Source organism: Eptesicus fuscus, chromosome 23 (assembly GCF_027574615.1).
Source record: "Eptesicus fuscus isolate TK198812 chromosome 23, DD_ASM_mEF_20220401, whole genome shotgun sequence".
Classification (NCBI taxonomy): Eukaryota; Metazoa; Chordata; class Mammalia; order Chiroptera; family Vespertilionidae; genus Eptesicus; species Eptesicus fuscus.
In genome coordinates this window covers 27,174,998-27,194,226 of record NC_072495.1, presented here as the reverse complement: position 1 = coordinate 27,194,226, position 19,229 = coordinate 27,174,998, and the positions used below count along the sequence as shown (strand labels likewise).

Genomic DNA, 19,229 nt, shown 5'->3' with positions numbered 1-19,229 from the left:
GGTGTCCGAGACCGGCTTCCCAGCCCTGTGAGCCTTCCCCGTCCCATCTGGCCCAGCCCCGAGCTGTCCTGTCTGAGCAGCGTGGCTGCTGGGGGGGATGGCCCTCAGCGCAGACCCCTCAGCCCTCTCTGTGCCTCACCGAGGCCGTTGGTTTGCTGGGCCAGGGAAAGTCCCGTTTACAGGAGAGGAGGGCAAGGTGAGGTGCCAGATGCGCAGGTCTACAGAGTGACTTCTTAAAAGAGCTTCTTCCTCCTTTCACGCTAGTGATGTGAAAGAAATGAACTTGGTATTCTTTCGTTCTGACTTGCTTCTTGGTGTGAAACCTTGGTTTGCTTCTTAGTATTTAAAATTAGGGACATTTAATATTTTAATCTTATTTATTTTATCTTTGCTAGTTCTCACCTGAGGACACTCTTTCTATTGCTTGTTTTGTTTCTTTTTGGAGAACGTGGCGAGGAGAGAGGAGAGACGGCGAGGAACGTTGATGTGAGAGAGACAGCGATTGGTTGCCTTTCCCACGCGTGGGGCAGGGACCGAACCTGCAGCCCAGGTCCGCACCCTTGACTGGGATTGAATCCGCTCCCCTTTGGGGCGTGGGCCACACCGCAGCCCCTGAGCGATGCGGCAGGGCTGGTGGGATCGGTTCACTGAGCCTGTGCCAGCCCTGCCGGACGCACAGACCCAAAGGGTGCGGAGCCGCTGGCCGCGTCCCCGGTGGGGGCTGTTTGCAGCCACGCACTGAGCTGTGCCGGGAACGCAGCCCGGCAGCACCTGGACACGCACGCCGCCTGTGCTTCGCGGGCCTGGCAGGAGAGCTCCAGCCGGGGGCTTCGAGCGCACAGCCCCCTCCAGACCAGACCCCGCAGCCCGCAGGGAGCTCCCCGGGCACCACAACCCTCTCCCTTCCCTTCTGAGCACCAGACCTCCTCAGGGCTTCACAGGCGCCCGGTCACCCCAGGACGAGGGCCGTCCAGAAGCACTCGGTGCCTCCCAGGACCAGCGCCGCCGCTGCTCTCGCCCCTCAGAGGGGCAGCGTGTGGGTTCGCGCCGTGTCTGAAGGCTCCAGGGAAGCGGGCTCGCCCCTCTGCTGCCCGGTCCCGTGCTCGCTCAGTCGTGCTCTTCGGCGGTGGCTGTTGCTGTGGGTGGAATTGTTCCGGGGAGCGGGGCCCGGAGGCCCAGGGCCGCCCTTTGGTGCCCGCCCCTCGGTGTGGGCTGCTGCCTTTGCCACACGCTCCGGTGCTGGGAGGCTCGCTCACAGCGGCAGCGAGAGGCCGTTAGCACGTTGGGAGTAAATACCCGCCTGCTCCGCCAGTCCCTGATGTAATGATCGCACTGGATCCCACCACATTAGCAGCTCTTCAGGCCCAGAGCCCAGCAGCTGTGCGTGCATGCGCTCGTCGGGCAGCGTGCCCGCGCTCACGCTCACGCTCCTTCCCGCCAGGCTTGCTTCCTGGCTGCTCGCCCCGCGGCCTGCTGCTCGTGCAGTGACTTCACCTGGCGCGGGGCTGCTACGGGGCCCGCCCCGCCCGACGTCCAGCCGACTCCTTACGCTTCGCGGCCGTCGCTCCTGTCATGTGCCCGGCACTAGCCAGGCCCTGTGGGATCCCGTGTGTGTGTCCGGGACAGAGGCAGGGAGGGCAGTGACAAACATGTTCGAAAGGGTCAGGTGGAGCCTCGAGCGGCCGAGTGGCAGGTCTGGGGTTGGAGGGCAGGTGTGGACCTGCTGGGTCCTGAGCTCTGCAGGGACCTGCACGGCCGCTGGGACCAAGGTCTCTGCCCTGGCCCTCCCTTTCCGCCACAGAACGGTGGCCCTGCCTCTGGGAGAAGGGACCCTCCCCTGGGGACTGGCTGGGACTACGGGGGGCGGGCCTTCCTGTAACCCCGCCAGCACTTATGGAGCTTCGGGGTCCAGCCACACTGACTGAGTGGGAGGCAGAGGGGCCCAGCCAGATCCCTGCTCCCTATAAGGGGCACAGCTTCCGCCTGGTCACTCGGGCCTCACACACACCTGGCCGCCTGGCTTCGTAGGCTCCATCAGTTCTGCTGCCACTGATGGCCCAGTCACTGGGCAGTGGACATGGCACGGGCGGAGAGGTTGCTGCCCCCAGGCCCTGGCCGGTGACAGATGTGGGTGAAGAGGGCAGAGCCGTGGGCCGCACTGGTCCAGCTCTCTTCTCTGTGCGCAGGCCCGCTTCGGAGGTCCTGTCCTGTCTGCGTGTGAGAGCGTCACCACCCCATCGGCACGCTGCTCTCCCCGCTCAGAGCCTCGTGTCCGGGCAGGAGCAGGCCTCTGCCCGTTCATTAGGCAGCACTGTGGTGTCAGGTGGGAGACGGGAGGGAAGACTAGGGTCCGCTTCTTGGAAGCAGGATGTGATTGGGCTGGCCTTTCGTGAGCATTCGCTGCGATCAGGCCCTGTTCTATGCACTTGACATGGATTAGCCTGTTAATCCTCAGACAGCCCTAGGAAGGGGCACTTACGTTCACAGTTTCGCACGTGAGGGACTGGAGCGAGGGGAGTGTGGCATCGCGCGGGCTCCCCCGTCAGCGCAGAGCAGCCCGGGCTCCCGGAGTCCCGGCTTGGACCTGTTGAGCCGGCTTTGCATTTTGCTGCCAGCCTTGCCCCCAGCTTCCCGTTCCTCTGATGTGATTTTATGCTTAACGTGGGAGCTGGTTTGTGGGACTTTTAGTGTTCCATTCCCGCCTTCTCCTCCCCGTGTCCCTGCCCCTCTTTCTGCCGTCAGTGCTTTTCCTGTTATTCACGCTCGGTAGCGGGAGGAGGGCAGGGTGGGCTTGGTCCAGCCGCAGACTTAGGCAGGCTGTGCCCGCATCTGGGGTGGGTCTCAGTGACTCGTTCCTCCCCGTGCGGCAGGCTTCCTGCCTCCCGCAGGGCCGGCTTTCCTCTCCTCTCCTCCCGCTGCATGGGCCCCTGTCCCCGAGGCACCGGGTGAGCCCCCATTGGCTCCTGGCTTTGCTCCTTAGGGAGAAAGGCCCAGCCAGGGCTGCAGGCCTCCAGGCAGCGGCCACTCCTCTCCGCCGGGCCTGCGCCCCGGGATGCTTGCCAAGAGCCCCTGTGCAGCCTGAGGAGAGGAGCCAGCAAGCAGACGCCACCTCCCTGTCCCTGCGGCTCCCGGAACCTGTGCTCTTGCGCTATCCCAGGGGTCCTCAAACTTTTTAAACGGGGGCCAGTTCACTGTCCCTCAGACCGTTGGAGGGCCGGACTATAGTTTAAAAAAAAACTATGAACAAATTCCTATGCACACTGCACATATCTTATTTTGAAGTAAAAAAACAAAACGGCAGAAACACCCACATGTGGCCCGCGGGCCGTGGTTTGAGGACGCCTGCGCTAGACGGTGCTTGGCCTTGAGCGGCTGGTTAACCGTGTGTGCTGAGTTCTCACCACGTCAGCTGTTTGTGCCCATGACACGGAGACGGTGGCCACCTCGCAGGTCCTGCTCTGCATCTCCTCCCGGCCCCTGCTCAGCAGCATCACCCTGGGAGCTGGGGATCAGCCCGAGGGGAGTGTTTATCCCACAGAAGCCATAAAGGCTACAAAGGAGGGCTTTCCCGCCCCCAAGAGCCGCTTGTTAAACATTCGCCAGAACGCCTTGCTGGGGCACTCCCAGGAGCGGGCCACGGAGGGGGCCTTTGGTGAGGGCTCGGCGCTGTAGGGCAGTCGGCTCGGCAGTGGCAGAGGGGCTGTGTTCAGGCCGGTCCGCAGGGCAGTCACCAGGCCTCTGGCGGGGCAGCTCGCCTGGGAGGCCCCTCCGTGTGGGCGGTGGTAGTTTCATGCTGCCACCCTCCCTCCCTCTCTCCCCCCTCAGAGCGCAGCCAGGACAGCACGGCCGTGGCACTCTCGGACTCCAGCTCCACACAGGAGTTCTTTAACGAGCCCCCCAGCTTGCTGGAGGGCGCCCGGAAACCCTGTGCTGAAAAGAGGCCGCCTGTTCCCAGTTCCCAACCAGGACCAGCTGGCAAAGGCCTTCCAGGGGCCGCAGAGGAAAGAGGTATGGAGCCCTCTCTCGGGATTGGGGCTGCTGGGGTGTCCTTTGCTTTTTGTTGTTCATCCTCAGCCAAGGATACCTTTCCATGAGTTTCAGAGCGAGAGTGGAGTGAAGGAGAGACAGAGAGAAACATCGATGTGAGGGAGACACATCGATTGGTTGCCTCCTGTGCGCACCCTGACCAGGGCCGGGGAACCTGCAGCCGAGGTAGGTGCCCTTGACCGGAATCGCACGTGGGACCCTTCAGTCTGCCGGCCGACGCTCTATCCACTGAGCCACACCGGCGAGGGCTGCTTGATGTCCTTTGGCAGTCCGGGCAGCGCCGAGGAAGCGGGCTCTGGAGTGGCCCAGCCAGGCTCCGTCCTCCTGCCCCGGGGCCCGGCTGGGCAGGTTCCTCCTGGGGTGCGTGTGCTGCCGAGGCCCCTCCCGGGTGTGAGGGTTAGATGCGAGAGCTCAGCAGGTGCCCGCATGGCCCTGACACACACGTGTCCTCGGAGGTCTGACCCCCATGTCCCGGCATGAGTGCCCCTATTTTTCTTCTTGGTAAACGGTTCTTTAAAAAGTCTTTGGATTGTAAATGTCACAAATGTGGGGTTTTTTTTAGTCTGAATCGTATCAGACCTTTAGAAAAAGAAAATCTCCCTTTGTTTGGGGAGTAGGGCTGACTTCGCCCTGGGGTATGCCCAGCTCTTTTGGGGTCCCCAAGTCCCTTTTGTGGACTGTGAGCAGAGCGCCACAGCCAGGCTTGCTGGGAGAGGAGTGCAGGCCAGGCACCCGGCGCTGCTCGGCGGCTGGGACTGGTGGGCTTTCCCGCTCTGCCCAGGACCAGACAGGTGCTGTCAAACAGGAACCACCCCCACCCAGACCCATGCGTGGGGTCCCGTGCCCGGCACGGTTTAACTCATCACCACCCTAGCAAAACTCACTCTGATGACTCCCGTGTTACAGGCGAGGAGCCTGGGACTCAGAGTGAGCGGGCATTTGCCCAGGGTTGGTCTGCACCTGTAACTTCTGCCCCGTGCTGCCTCTCCAGGTGGGGTGCGTGAGCGGGGAGGTTGATGATAACTTGGGCACCCGGGGTCCAGGCCTGGCTGGGAGCACCCAGCTTCAGGAGCTCGCACGGGGTGCGGCAGGGGCCTGAGCCATTAGCACTGGGAAGGCCTCAGCGCACAGGACAGATAGGGTTGGTCCCAGCCTGCTCCTCTGGCCTCCTCCAGGCAGTCTGTGCCGGGCCTGGGGCCTGGGGGCCGTCTCTCCCTTGACACTTGCTCCCACCGCCTTCCTTCCACCCCTTCCCGCTGGCCAGACAGCCTTCTGCAGCCCTGCCGCCGGCGCCCGCTCCCTGAGCCGCCTGCCTGCCCCGGAGCAGGCCTGGGAGCCCAGGCGCTGAGCTCGTGGCTCACACACCGCCGCCGGCGCCCTGGAGAGGGGTGCGGGTCTGTGGGCTGCCGCGCTGCGTGGGGAGCAGGTGCAGCCTTCGGGTGCCTCTCCCGGCTGTTGTGTTCTGTGGGCTGCTTCCCTGCGCACCTGCACAGGCCCCGGAGGTGCGACAGCCCTGTGCCACCACATAGAGGCCACCCTCCCCCTTCTGGGGCCCCTTTGCGTGCCAGCTGGATGCCTTGTCTCACGGGAGGAGGGGAGCTGTGCTGCCACCTCCCCGAGGGCCTCCTCCGCTGGGGATGGACCACCCAGGGCAGAGCCTGACGCCGAGGGACTGTCTTTTCCTTCGTCGCTAGGGAGACCCGAGGAGTCCTTGGAGGGCACCGAAGGCTTCCGAGCCACAGAGCAGGGCAGCCAGAAGCCTGCCGCAGACCCCCCAGCCTCTGCCTGCGTCCCCGTCAAGGCCTCTGCGTCGGCTCCCGCCCTGTGGGATGGCAGGAAGAGAGGGGACGCCCCCGCGGAGCCAGCAGCCTTCCCACAGGGGCTGCCGGCCGGGGCCGAGGAGCAGCGCCAGTTCCTCACGGAGCAGTGCATCGCCGCCTTCCGCCTGTGCCTCAGCCGCTTCCCCCAGCACTACAAGAGCCTCTACCGGCTGGCCTTCCTCTACACCCACAGCAAGACCCACCGCGTGAGTGGCACCCGGGGCGCGGCGCGAGGGGGGTCTTCCCCAGGCAGAGAGAGCTGCTGAAGGGCTTGGTAGTGGCCTTGGGGGGGTGGGGGGGGGGATGGGAGAAGCAAGTGCAGGGGCGGCCCGCTTCCAGGGGCCGGTGGTGAGGCGCAGCCTGCAGTGAGGGATGCAGGGGAGCGGGCGTGGAGGCTGCGCCCACAGCGGCCACAGGTGTGGGTGCTTGTGGGTGAAGGAGAAGGGCCCAGAGGCTCACCTCTGACCTCTGAGGATCTGGGTAGCGCCTCGCACTCCGCTGCCAGGTTCCCTCGTCACCCCCAGCAGGCCCAGGTGCAGCTTCCGGAGGCCAGAGGCCTCCCTCCTCTCGGTCCCGGCCTTGCTTGCCCCGGGCCAGCATCTTCCGGCGGCGTCAGAGGCCTTTCTACGTGGCCGGCCCTGGGGCTCACCTGCCCCAGGTCTTCGCGGCCTCTGCTGCTGCCGGCGGCCTGGCCCTGGAACGCGGGGGATGCAGCACTTCTTCACAGCTGCCCAGGCTCGGCCCCCAGGAGCTCCCGCCAGGCCTCCGACCGGCACTTCGTGTTTGTGGCGGGGTTGTGGCGTGGCGTGCATTCTTTCTCTCGTCACTTCCCAGGAGGCCCTGTGGAGACTGCCCTCGGCGCGGCCTCTGCCCCTGTTGAGCTACAGCTAGAGGGGCAGACAGATGAAAAATGTGCACCTGAGCCCTAACTGGTGTGGCTCAGTGGATAGAGCGTCAGCCTGTGGACTGAAGGGTCCCGGGTTCAATTCTGGTCAAGGGCATGGACCTCGGTTGCAGGCTCCATCCCCACGGGAGGCAACCAGTTGATGTGTCTCTCTCACATGGATGTTCCTCTCTCTGTGTCGCCCTCTCCCTTCCACTCTGTAAAAATCAATGGGAAAGAGCCTCAGGTAAGGATACAGCAAGCACATTGTAATAAACACTACAGAGAGGAGAAGGGGGCACACGGGGGGGGTGCTGTGCTCCTTGAAGGCACCCGTATGCTGAGCCCTCTAGGGTGGCCAGGGCGGAGTGGAGGACAGGGTGGGCGGCAGTGAGGGCAGGCAGCCTGGGGGCACCCGGTGAGGCGCGGGCCAGGGCGGCAGGAGCAGGTGGGGCAGCTGTGGTCTTGGCTTTGTCAGCTGCCTCCTCAGCAAGGCCCGGCCTCCGAGCCGCCGCCTCCCAGAGCCACTGCCCGCCGCGCCCGCCTCGGGGAGATGGAAGCGCTTCGGGAAGGGGAGGTGGCCTGAGACAGCCCTGGCTGGGCACTAGCGTGACAGGAGGCTGTTACTTGGCCACGGTCTGTGTGAGGGGGGCACGGGAGGGCCTGCGGCCGTGGAGACCGCCCCGCACCACCGTGGCCTCCCTGGTCTCAGCAGAGCAGGCACTGCGGTCCTCAGGCCTGGGTGCGGGGCACCTCTGGGCTCCGCCTCTGCTGCAGGGCGCCTGCCTTTCCCAGCGCTGCCATCGCTGCTGGTGCTGCACGTGAGCCTGGCCTGCTCGTGCCCGCCCTGCACCCACATGGCACTTCTCTGGTGTCCGGGCTTCCTGGGCCCCGGCCGACCTGGGTCTAATACCCTTCAGTATGGCTGCGGGCCCTGCGGCTGATGCGGCCTCCTGCCTCCCCCCCCCCCCCCCCCGCAGCGCTGCTTTGGGGCCCTCTCCCTCCAGGGCAGCCGCTCTCACCGTGGGAGGAAGGGATGCTGCAGTGGTCGCCCAGGGCTTTCCCCCCTGGTGCCCCTTCAGTGCCCCTCAGGCAGCCCCTGCACCGCCCACGGCAAGGCCTGCCCTTCAGTCAGCTCTGCTGGGTCCGAGGCCTTTCCGCCTGCGCTTGTGGGGCCTGAGGCTCCCGGGCCAGCGAGCTGTGGGATGAAGCCCTTTGGCTGTGATTCCCCACGGGGCGGGAGCAGCGCTGACACAGCTAGCACCAGGCTGTCTCCGGAGGGGACCCCAGGTGCGCATTTTCCAGGAGATGGAGGGGTGCAAGATGAGGAAGAGGCTAGTCAGCCTTCCCCGGTCACAGGCCTGTCCTTCCCTGGACACTGTGTTTAGGGTGCACCCCCCTCTCACCACTTGTCCCCCTGCTATTGTCTGCGCTAGAACCCGCACCTCCCTCCCCTCACTCAGGTCAGCCAGACGGCTTCCCGCTTCAGTCCTGTGCGCTCCCGGGCCGGCGGGGATCATGGCCCCTTAGCTGGAGGCTTGGCTGTGAGGTTCATTGAGTCAGTGCTGCCTCGCCAGGCAGGAAATGTGCCCTCGGAGCGAGCAGCCTGCCTTGCAGCCCCACGTGCTTGAGCCTCCGGTGGGAGCAGAAGGCCTCACTCTGAGCAGTGTGTTCCCATCCCAGTGTGCACCGCGTCCGACCCAGCCCCCTGTGGCTCCCCCTCCTGGGACATGGCAAGGGCCTGTCCGTGTGGCAGCAGAGCGGCCTGGCCGCCCCAGCCCCATCAGGTTCCCTTCCTGTGGACGAGCCCAGGCCCAGGTCTGCTCAGGACTCACCTGCCTGGAGGCTGCCTCCTGCCTGGCGGGCCTGGGTGCCCCACTCTCCAGGCGAGCTGCTGGCTGCGACTCCAGAGGCAGCTGTGTGCTGGCGTGCGCCCTTGCCCCTCACCCGTCTGCTGTGGGAACAGTTCCCTGTGTCCTGTGCCACCAGCTCACGTGTGGAACCTGCAGAGCCAGGGTAGACGAGAGGGCCGCTGGGGAGGTGCCCTTCTGGCTGGGTGGTATGAAGGATGGCTCCTCCAGGGCGGGACGCAGTCGCCCCCTTCCGGCCCAGGCATGCAGGTGAGCGTCCCAGGGGCAGGTGGTGAGCTTCACGCTCCAGCCAGACCGTGGGGCAGGCCCTACAAGGCGTGCCGGCCACAGAGCAGGCGTCTCTGCCTTCCTTCAGCCCGCCCCTTTCTGTATACAGAGCGGCCCCACTGCCGAGGGCCCCCGTGCCCAGCCCCAGCCCCGTGCGGAAGCCTGGGCGGGCGCTGCAGATCCCGGCCAGCTCTGTGGTTTGCAAAGTGAAAACTCAAGTGTTTTTCTCAACTTGGGAATCTCAGCTATGCATTTCAAAGTCTGTTGGCCACATGGTTTGAAGGTTCGGTTGCGCCTTTGGGGCCAGAGGGCCCATCGGGACGGCTGCCTTCCTGGGCCGCTCTGCACGGGGAGAGTGCCTCCAGCCGTGGGCCTGGGCCGAGCGCTCTGCCCGCCGCAGCCATGACAAATCCGTTGCAGCTTGGACGGAAGAGGGAAGCGACCACCAGCTCGCTGTCCCGCCACCACGACGCGGCAGAACCGCTGGTGTCCTGTGTCCCCTCCAGCGTGGTTCCTGCGCGTTTCTCCGCTCGCTCACTTGCTCCGCAGCTGGCTGGCAGCGGCGGTGTGTGCGAGCCGTGGGAGGTGCTGGGGTGCGGAGGGAGTCCCTCCTGGTGGCCGCGTGTGCTGGCCCAGGGAGAGCTGTGCGCAGGCAGGGCCTCCGCGTGGCTACGGGGCTGCGGAGGGGGGGACAGCTGGGTCACTCGGGAAAGGCAGACTCGTGCTCCCGGCTCCCAGCAAGGGCTCTCCAGCTGTCTCTCCTCCTACAGCTCTGCCCGCGCTCCCCCCCGGGCCCCCTCCTCCACATGCTGTCCTCTCGGCCTGTGGGCTCAGCATTCCTGCAGGCTCCAGCCCTGTTCCCTTCCTTCCGGCCTTTCCCGGAAGATCCGCCTCATCTCTCTATGGACCTCGTCCTGGCCTGGCCCCCGAGGAGCCATCAGGAGGGAAGTCAGACCAGGGGCCTGTCCTGGGGCCGACAGGCAGGCAGGAGCAGACAGCAGAGCTGCCGGCCAGTCAGTGGGAGAGGCTGTTTAAGATGGCCTGGGAGGGGGGCGGAGGGGGGAGGGAGATGGTGCCAGGCGAGAAACTCAGGGGCGGGGGCAGGGGGTGGGAGGGGCAGAGGCAGGTGTGGCTAGGGGGCTGACGGGGAGACGGGAAGGGACTGGGGCGGGGGGGGGGGGGGGCGGTCGTCGTCTGCAGTGCGGAAGGCGAGGCCTTCAAGCGAGGACCCCTCCCCGTCCGGCCCTTCTCATCGCATTTCTCGCGCTCTGCCTCTGTCGGAGGAGGGTCGGGGAGGTCGGGCCGAGCTCTGGCTGGCGTGCCCCTCCCGTCCCAGAGGTGGTGGAGAGCCAGAGGCGCTGGGCAGGGGTGGTGCTGCCATGGGCGGTCCCTGGTGGCCGGCTCTGGGCCAGGCACACAGCCCCTGACCAGGCAGATGGGTAAAGTGATTCGCCCGCCCTGTGGGCTCGGCAGGGGAAGCGCCCACGTCTCAGTCCCTCTGGCCTGGACCAGAAGGCAGCCCGGCTCCACCCCTCCCTGGCTCTGGGGCCTTGGGCTTGCTCTTGAGCCTGTCTGAGCCTCCCTTTCCAAACCTCATCGCGAACAGGACAGTTAGTTACACGGGACAAGGAGTTAGAGCTCCGCTCAGCCCACGTGGCACGAAGCCTTGCCTCGCCACCGCGCCAGGCTCTGTGCTCTGGGCGCAGCGTGCGGGTTAGCCCCCTGCCCTCACCACCGGCCTGGTCTCTGCCAGCTCCCATCTGGGCCTCAGGCGTGAAGGTCTGACTGGACACTTTGTGCCTCAGCTATCGACCGGCTCTTCCTCCGCAGGCCTGGGAGGCGCGGGGAGCATGCTCCCCGCGGGGTGCGCCAGCCCGGCTGCAGGAGGCTAATTGCCCGTCCTGGCTGGGTGGAGGCCAGTGCTTCTTGCACTCTCCTCAGGGGCCTGATTTTCAGGTCTGAGAGCCCTGGGCCCCGCCCGCTGCCTCCCTCCCCGGGCCTCCCCGCTCTGCCTGGCGGCCGGGCAGGGCGCAGTTGGCGCTGGTGTCCATGGTGGCAGACGAGGACGTGCCTTTCTGTCCCACAGCCTTGGGCCTGGACAGGGTCCCGCCCAGCCCCGCCTCCCTCGCTCCTTAGCAGGAAGGCTCTGCTGGCTTTATTTGTTTGGTATTCTTAAGAACATGATGGCCACCGTGGAGGTGCTCCTTCAAACCTTGTTCCCCCGTGAAGCCCCCCAAAGACTGCTGCTACTTCAAGGGGTTACCCGGATACTTCCCACCAGTCCCCAAGGAGCCCCAGAGGAGGTGTGGGGTCATAGCTCTGGGGTAGCTCCGGCCTGTGCTCTGCCTGCCAGCCTGCGCCCTGGGCCTCCTGTGCGGGCGGGGAGCAGCCGCAGCCCCACCGCAGCCTCGGGCTGGTGCCTCCCCGCAGGGGTGGGAGCAGAGGCTCAGGAGCAGACCAGCCAGCCGGGGAGCCGGGTTTGCCTTCTGTCTGAAGTCGTGACAAAAGGAACTGTTTCCTAAGTCCCGCCTGGCCAGCAGTGAGCAGGGGGAGCAGGGACGGGAGCTCCGAGTAGTTGGGACACGAGGTGAGGAAGGCCTGGCCCGGTGCGGAGGCACCTGCTGGGGTGGAGGGGGGGGCTGGCTGGGATCGGGCCGGTGGGGCTGTGGAGAAACACGGTCTGGCATCGTGCAGTCCTGGGCTCAGGCTCCACTCTGCCCCGCAGGCTCTCCCCGCAGCCAGCTCTGTCCTGAGTGGGTGAAATGGACATGCAGGCGCTCGGCCCTGGCTCCGGCCAGTGGAGGGAGGGTGGCCGGCCCGGTGACTGGTGGGAAGGGCTGCTCTCTGGTTCGGTGAGAAGGCCAGGCCACCAGGTTCGCCCTGCTGCACTCTGCCCCCCAGCACCACCGAGGCCAGCAAACTCTTCTCACCCTGCCAGGCTCCCTGAGGGGCACCGTTGCCCAGAGAGCTCGGGTCTGGGCACTTGGACAGAGCCCCCCCCCCGGACCCGGGCCCCCTGCAGAGCCCCAGCACGACCCTTTGGGCTAGTGGGGGTCTCCCTGCAGAGAGTGGGGCGCTGGGTCCTTGCAGCAGCTTTACAGGGTTGGTCAGGGGAGGGCCCTCCTTGGGCAGTCTGAGGCCCCGCTCTCCTGTCAGCCGTGCTGGGCAGGAACTCAGTCCCGGAAACGTGCGCCCAGCCAGCTGGTCAGAGCCGGCGGCCCGAGCTGCCTGGAGCCGCCGGGGCGATGTCGGCGGAGCTGCCAGGGCAGCCTCCCTTCCCGTGGGTGCCCTGAGCTGCCCACACACTCACTTCCAACCTACTTTTGTCTCCCCAGAACCTCCAGTGGGCCCGCGACGTGTTGCTAGGCAGCAGTATCCCGTGGCAACAACTGCAGCACATGCCGGCACAGGGGCTCTTCTGCGAGAGGAACAAGACCAATTTCTTCAACGTGAGTACTTTGCCCTGTGGATTTCCACGGCTGCTCGCTGCCGGCGCTTTTCACCAGGGCGTGCGCGTGGACCCCTGGGGGCGCTCCCCGGACCACGGGTCTGCGGCGTCCTCAGGGCAGGCACGGTGGTGCCGTAGAGTGCGCCAGGCTCCGGCGTGGGGCCGTGACTGCTGAGGGACTCCTGGCACGTCGCTGCCCGCTGCGGGCACCGGTCAGCTCGTCTTTGGAGAGAGGCATGGGCGAGGTCGGCGTGTTCTCCGGAGCACGACGGGCAGTGGGGAGGGCTCCACGCCCACGGCCCTGCTTCCTCCTGGGCCGCCCCTGGGCCCTGCGCCGACCCCGGGCTCTGACGGAAGGGCCTGCGGCTGCTGCTGCTTACAAACAAGTGTGGGCGTGGCGGGGCTTCCAGGCCCTCCCAGCCCTCACACCCTCTGCAGAGGGAGACCCACCGGGCAGGACGGGGCCCGCACCCAGGCCTGTGTCTGCCGTCCCCGAGGCCCTGGGACCTGCGTCCCTCCCTCGTTCCCTCCGTCCTGCAGGCAGATGGCACTTCATTCTGCTCCGCGCCGAGTCCCCGCCCTCCCACCGTCTCGGCACAGCCAGCGCCCCGCTGGGATGGCTCTGGCAAGTCCAGGACCCGCTGAGCGTTGGTTTCCCCTGTATCTTCCCGGGCTCCTTGTTGCACGTAGAGAAAGTGAAGAGCAGGCTGGCTTGGACAGGAGCCAGGGAGGGCAGGTCTCAGTCTAGAAGGTGTGGCCGAGGCTGGTTCTGGAAGCGGATGGACAGTGGGCCCCACTGAGAGCGGTGGTGGGTGTCGGGGTCCAGGGCCTTCCTCTCCCAGGCTGTGAGCTTCTTGCGGCCAGGTGGGGGCGCTGGAGCTGGGAGCCCTGCGCCTGCCAGCCCTCTGTGTGGGTACTTTATCGACAGGTGGTAGATAGCATCCGTAGTCTCCGGGGGACCAGGGCACTGGCAGTGAAAGAGCGCTTCCTCCCACCCAGGCGCCCAGGCCTCCGCCACTGCCCCATCACAGCCTCTGACCCTTGCCCTCTCCCGGCCTGACCCGGGCTCTGCTTCCTTAGCTCTTGTCTTTGGAGGTGAGTTGGGCTCCTTGTGTTGACGGAGCCTGCAAAGCTCACCTCTGGACAGAGGCCAGGCAGACACTCGCTCCTTCATTGATGAAGTCCCCGCGGGACAAGCGCTCCCAGCTGGCTGGTGACAGGACGGCCCTTAGGGCCCCCCATCCTTGCTGCTGCTACAGGTGCACCTCCAGGGCGGCCGCCTCTAGCCGGACCCTGCACCCAGCACATCACAAAGTGTGGCCTGCACCCTCTCACATGAGTCTGCCGCAGACTTTGCCCAGTGTGGGCAGCGGTTAGCCCCCACGGGGAGGAGCGCCCAGGGCGGCCGTGCTGCCTGCTGCGGTGGGCGTGTGTCTGGCAGCCGGGCTGCAGGTCAGGTTCGCAGCTGGTTCTTCTCTGGCCGATGGGCATGGTGACCGCCTGGGCGGGGCAAAGCACGGGCAGGCCAGCCCTCGTGAGGTGAGGCGTGGGGAACGGGGAGGGCAGGGTCATCGGGGACCCTGCCCTGCCATCCCTCTAAGCAACCCCTGTCCTGGGCCACCCACACTGCCCGCCTTGGTGTTACTCCCCCAAGAGGCTGTCTGGGCCCCGCTCCATCCTCTGGGTCCAGGCGAAGGGACCCTCCTGCTCTTTTCAGTGACAGTTCCGACACACGCAGAGCCCAGGCGCCTGCTCAGCTCTTCCCGGCGCCGTGTCCTTCTCAGAGGGACTTGCGTGAGAGGCCGGCTGTTCTTTGTTTTCTGGTGTGTGTATAATCAGCCGCGTTTGTCATGCAGCTTTAAAAAATGTGTGTGTGCGTGTGTGTGTGCACAAAATCAGCCGAATTTGTCATGCAGCTTTAAAAAATGTGTGTGTGTTGCCCTGACCGGTGTGGCTCAGTGGGTAGAGCGTCGGCCTGCGGACTCAAGGGTCCCGGGTTCGAGTCCCGGTCAAGGGCACGTACCTTGGTTGCGGGCACATCCCCAGGTGGGGGGCGTGCAGGAGGCAGCCGATCGATGTTTCTCTCTCATCGATGTTTCTAACTCTCCCTCTCCCTTCCTCTCAAAAAAAAAAAAAAAATGTGTGTGTGCGTGTGTGTGTGCACAAAATCAGCCGAGTTTGTCATGCAACTTTAAAAAATGTGTGTGCATGTGTGTGGCGGGGGGTGAAGGGGGGGATGCTTTTAGGCAACTTGCTTTTTTCACTGACACGAAGTCTCGGACTTTCCCTGTGAGAAGTATAGGCTGGCCCACTCTCTGCAGTTGCTACCCTGCATTGCGTCGTGCGTGGCGTGAGCACTTACGTGGGGCCCGCCTTTGTGCACACGCAGGCGGCAGTGGCCTCCCTCCGCGAGCGTCATTGTGGTGTCCCCGCGTTCCTCCCAGAGTCCCTGGCCGGCCAGCCTGGGCGCAAAGGAGGCGCTTATGAGCGTTTGTGGATGGTTCCCGTTCACGCCTTCTCCCTTAGCAGATGGCCCGAAGCGTGCTCTGGCCCAGCCAGCATGGCCGACGGAGGGCCCTGCCTGGGGGGCTGGGAGGCTCAGTAGAGCCCGCATGCATGGCCCCTCGTGCAGGACGCTCTGGGCATGGAGGGGCGGGGGGGAGGATGGAGAAGCCTCGAGGAGTCTGGGGGGCTGGAGGCAGGGCTCCCACTGGGAGGGTGGGTGCTGCTCAGCAAGGACGGGGCGAAGAGGAGGAGACCAGCCGGGGGCCCTCAGAGCTCCTGAGGCTGGACCAGGCCCGCGCAGTGCTGAGCCGCTGGGGCGTGCGGGACGGTGCTGGAGGGCGCCGAGAGAGACGTGCGTGCAGCAGGTCCCAGCAGGGCGGTGGGCGAGCGCTTGGGAAAGGAGTGAACTTGTGCGTTTGCAGTCCCACTGTTTCTAGCCTGGCTGAGAGGGAACCTCCCGCCCCTTCTTTGCGCTGTCTCCGCGCAGGTGGGCTCTGGCAGGGCTCTGCTCCAGCCCGCCCCGCCGGGCAGGGTCGTCTGGTTTTTGCCAAAACAGAGCCAGAGTTGCCGGGTGTTGTTGGTTGAGGTCCTGTGCCCTCCCTGCCCCAGTGAGTCCCTGCCTGAGCCCAGGGGCCTGTCCTTGTCCAGGTCACAGCCTGGGGGTGGGCGGATGGGGACAGGGAGGACATGGAGGCTGGGGTTGGCCCGGGGCACGAGGCCGTGCCATCTCTGCGGGGAGGCACGGGGCGGTCTCTCCCTGGGCAGCGGGTCCAGGAAAGCAGGCGCCAAGCATCCTGTGGAGACTGAGGCCGGCTCAGCTCTGAGTGCCCAGAGCTCCAGGGCTTCCCTGCAGGGGTGCCCGCCTCTGGCAGGAGGGCCGTGGAGGGGGCTGCTCTGGCCACAGTGAACGTCTCTTCCTCTTGTAGTTGATGCAGAAACGTTCCCATAGCAACCAAGCTAGAGAGGGTGCTTCCTCCTTCCCCAAAACGTCTGCGCAGTTTAGCAAGTAGGTTGTCTTGTTTCCACCCAGCTCCCAGCCCCGTGAGCAGCTCAGGGGCCGAGGCCCGGCCAGCACTGCTTCCTGTTTCCGAGGCTGTGCGGGCTGGCAGCGTGGGGCCTGAGTGTGTGTGTGTGTGGGGGGGGGTGGTGCTGCCTGCTGCACGGGGAGCACCCATGTCCTGGGGGGCTGGGCGCTGGGCTCGAGGTCACGGAGAAGAGCACAGATTTGGGGCTCAGGCAGGCTCAGCTCTTGGCATAGGCAGTGGCCACAGTGGACAGGCGTGCTCAGCACATAGCGGCGCATCCCACACGTCTCAGGACAGACGCCGGCCTGCACGGAGCCCGGCCTGCTCTCTGGAGCCCAGTGGCACCTCAGGAGGACAGTGCTGGCATCAGAAGGGATGTGGCTGGAGCGGGGGTGATGGGAGCCCCAGCTCTTGCCTGGCCAGGGCTCTCCAGAGGCTCCCGGCTGCCCTGGCTCAAGTGGGGCCACTGGGATGCAGACGGGCCTTCCCTGCTCGCCACGTGGACCCGCTCCTGCGGGCCTGGCTGGGCTGTGGGAGCCTGTGTGCGCGCCGTCCCTGGTCACGCCCGCAGCTCTCCACTGCCTGCCTGTCGTCCCCCAGCCCTGCCCGCCCTTCCTCTTGAGCAGCACAAACCGCCGCCTCCCCTGGCCGCCTTCCTCACTGCAGCCCCCAGGACGGTGCCTGGAGGGAGGCCGGGTGCAGCCCCTGCCCCCAGAGCCTGCACACATCGCCGGGCGGTTCTGCAGGCTGAGCCGGTCCCCTCACCCCCCCCAGCCACTGCTCTGCCCCCTCCTGGCCTCAGACCACAGAGCACTTTCTTTCTGGCCCATCTCTGGGGACCGGAGGCTCCTTCCCCCACCTGGGGCCCGTCCCTCTGTCTGCCGGGCTCTGGCGAGAGCGCCCACCTAGCAGCCACCACGCAGGCCTGGTGCTTCTCTCTGTCGTGACTCGGTGTGGCTCACACTGACGGAGGGAGTCGCCACAGGCCACCTTGTTTCTGCAGCATTTGTGCGTGCCGCCCCCCCTGCCCCCCGGGGGCTCCTCTGAGAGCAGGGCCCTCACTGGTGGGACAGCAACTGGGAGGAAGGACAGAAGTTTTCTGACGCCCCTGCCACCAGCCTCTTGGCCAGACTCAGTCACGCCCTCTGCTGTGCCTGCCAGTGGCTGTGTGACCTCGGGGTGGCCTCCCCCACCCAGTGAGCAGATGCCAGGTGGTGAGGAGGAGGCCTTGGCACGGCACCCCAGCCTCTGACCTAAGGCCTGGCCCAGCCTGAGGGGTGCTCACTGCTGCAGCCAGGCCTAGCCAGTGCCCTCTGCCCCCAGAGCAGCGCTCCGCCGTGCTCCTGCCGCCTCCGGCCGGCCCAGCAGGCGCGCCTGGTAACGGCGGTCCTGTCACCACAGGTCCCGGACAGGAGCTCGGGGAGCGGGCGCCATCCTGGCTGCATGCCCAGCCACCAGCCTGGCCAGGCCTGGGTCTGTGCTGAGATGGCCCCTCTTGTTGTGGGGTCAGACCGGCCCTTCCCTCCCACCCTTCCCGCCCCCGAAAGGCCCCGCGCTGGGGGCTGGGGAGCCTCTGCCTCACAGACAGCCACCCCGGGCTGAGTCACTGTCCCCGCGCGACGCCTGCCCCACGTCCAGGGCTTCTGCTGGCAGGCTGAGCAGAGCAAGGCACGCGGCGGGGGGGGGGGGGGGGTCTCCCCCCAGCTAGTGATCCCCTCTCCTCAGACAGCATCTGTGCCGCCTCCCAGCAGCACTCGAGCCCCAAGCAGGCCCCGGGCCTCAGGGAGGTGCCCCCTGGCCTGGCCGAGGGCTCAGGGCAGCTCCCCGCTCGCTCGCTCGCTCCGAGCCCCTCACCCTCCCGCCTCGGTCAGGACCGGGGAACATGGGGTCGGAAGGGCCCAGTGGGCAGCAGACCCACCCACCCCTTCCCTGAAGCTGGTCCCACCCACACCACCTTCTCTCCACTTGAGGCTGCGGCTGCCTGTTCCTAACTAAACCTTTTTTAAAGGTATTTTTTTATTGACTTCAGAGAGGAAGGGAGAGGGAGAGAGAGAGAAACATCAATGATGAGAGAGAGTCATCGATTGGCTGCCTCCTACACGCCTCCGCCTCCCACTGGGGATCAAGCCTGCAACCCGGGCAGGTGCCCTGACCGGGAATCTAACCTTGACCTCCTGGTTCATAGGTTGACGCTCAACCCCTGAGCCACGCCGACTGGGCTGACATGAGCTGTTTAAGATCTCTACGCCTGAATAAGCCCCAACACCTCCTGGAGCTCAGACCCCATAACCTGAGGGTGGGCAGCGTGTGAAAAAGGCAGAGGAAGTGACACTGGGGGAGGAACCCTCATGACAGAGCAGGCAGGGGCTTCTGAGCAAGGGAGCATGTGAGCCAGCGAGGGGCATGGCTGTGCTGTGCACGCGGGGGCAGCCGGCACCCCCACACCTGCCCACATCCCGCCGTGACACAGGTGTGCTGGAGGGCCGGCGGGCAGGGCCTGGGGTGCTGCCCACCTGCCCTTCTCGGGCTGCGCCACACCCAGCAGCCCATTGCGACCTCGCGGCCCTCAGGGTGTCGGTGGTGCCATTTCCCTCCTTACAGACGAGGAAACTGAGGCTTGGGCATTCCCAGTCAGCTCTGGGGCCGGGACCTAGATCCACAGCAGTGTCGGCTTCTGAGGCGGGAGCCAGCCTTCGCGCCAACACGGCAGTGGGAACGGCAGAGCCGACAGGCCCCCGAGACGGGCGCTGAAGGACCAGGGCCTGCGGGCTGGTGGGCAGGGCTGTAAGGACGGGGAACATGGGGGCGGGGAGCCTGGCCTGGTAGGTGCTCAGCTCTGATCCGGGGCACCAGGTCCACTGTCCAGGTGTCCGCCTGCTGTGGGCCCGAGTCTGCGTGCGCCTGGGGTCCCTGAAGGGCCGCTGCGTCCCCCGTCCCCCGTGGCCTCGCTCCTGGGCGCTGTCCCCCATTCCAGCGGACGGTGCCGGGGCTTTTGTGACTGTTCCTCTTCCCCAGGGTGCCTGGTCACCCATGGCCTCTGCGCCGGGACCGCCCTGCGGGCAGTGACTGGCAGGGGCCCCGGTCCCCTCTCCTCGGTAGGATCCGAGCCTTGCAGCAGTGAGGGGCACGGAAACCCAGTGACGTCACAGGGGGAACCAGGACAAAAGGAGGGAGTGTACATGGAAGAGCTAGGGGCTCGGCCGCAGCAGGAGTGGCGCAGGCGCTATTTTTAGCCTCGCTGAGATGATCTACGGGCCGTTGCAGAAGCAGAGTAAACAAAGGGATCAGGTCAAGTTCTCCAGGGAAGAAGGCCCAGCCTGTGCGTCTGAAAAAGGCTAGCAAACTTGTGTGGCTTCTGACCCT

The 19,229-nt window shown here is 66.0% G+C and overlaps 1 protein-coding gene across 1 annotated transcript in view; it reads left to right on the top strand.

Moving 5' to 3' along the window:
- The window catches only part of CABIN1 (calcineurin binding protein 1), a 75,967-nt gene that overhangs the window by 38,078 nt on the left and 18,660 nt on the right, over positions 1–19,229 (top strand). Inside the window, exons 27-29 of the mRNA XM_054712675.1 lie at positions 3,826–4,008; positions 5,742–6,073; positions 12,224–12,337. Coding sequence (XP_054568650.1) covers positions 3,826–4,008; positions 5,742–6,073; positions 12,224–12,337 — 629 coding nt within the window. The remainder of the gene's footprint in view (positions 1–3,825; positions 4,009–5,741; positions 6,074–12,223; positions 12,338–19,229) is intronic.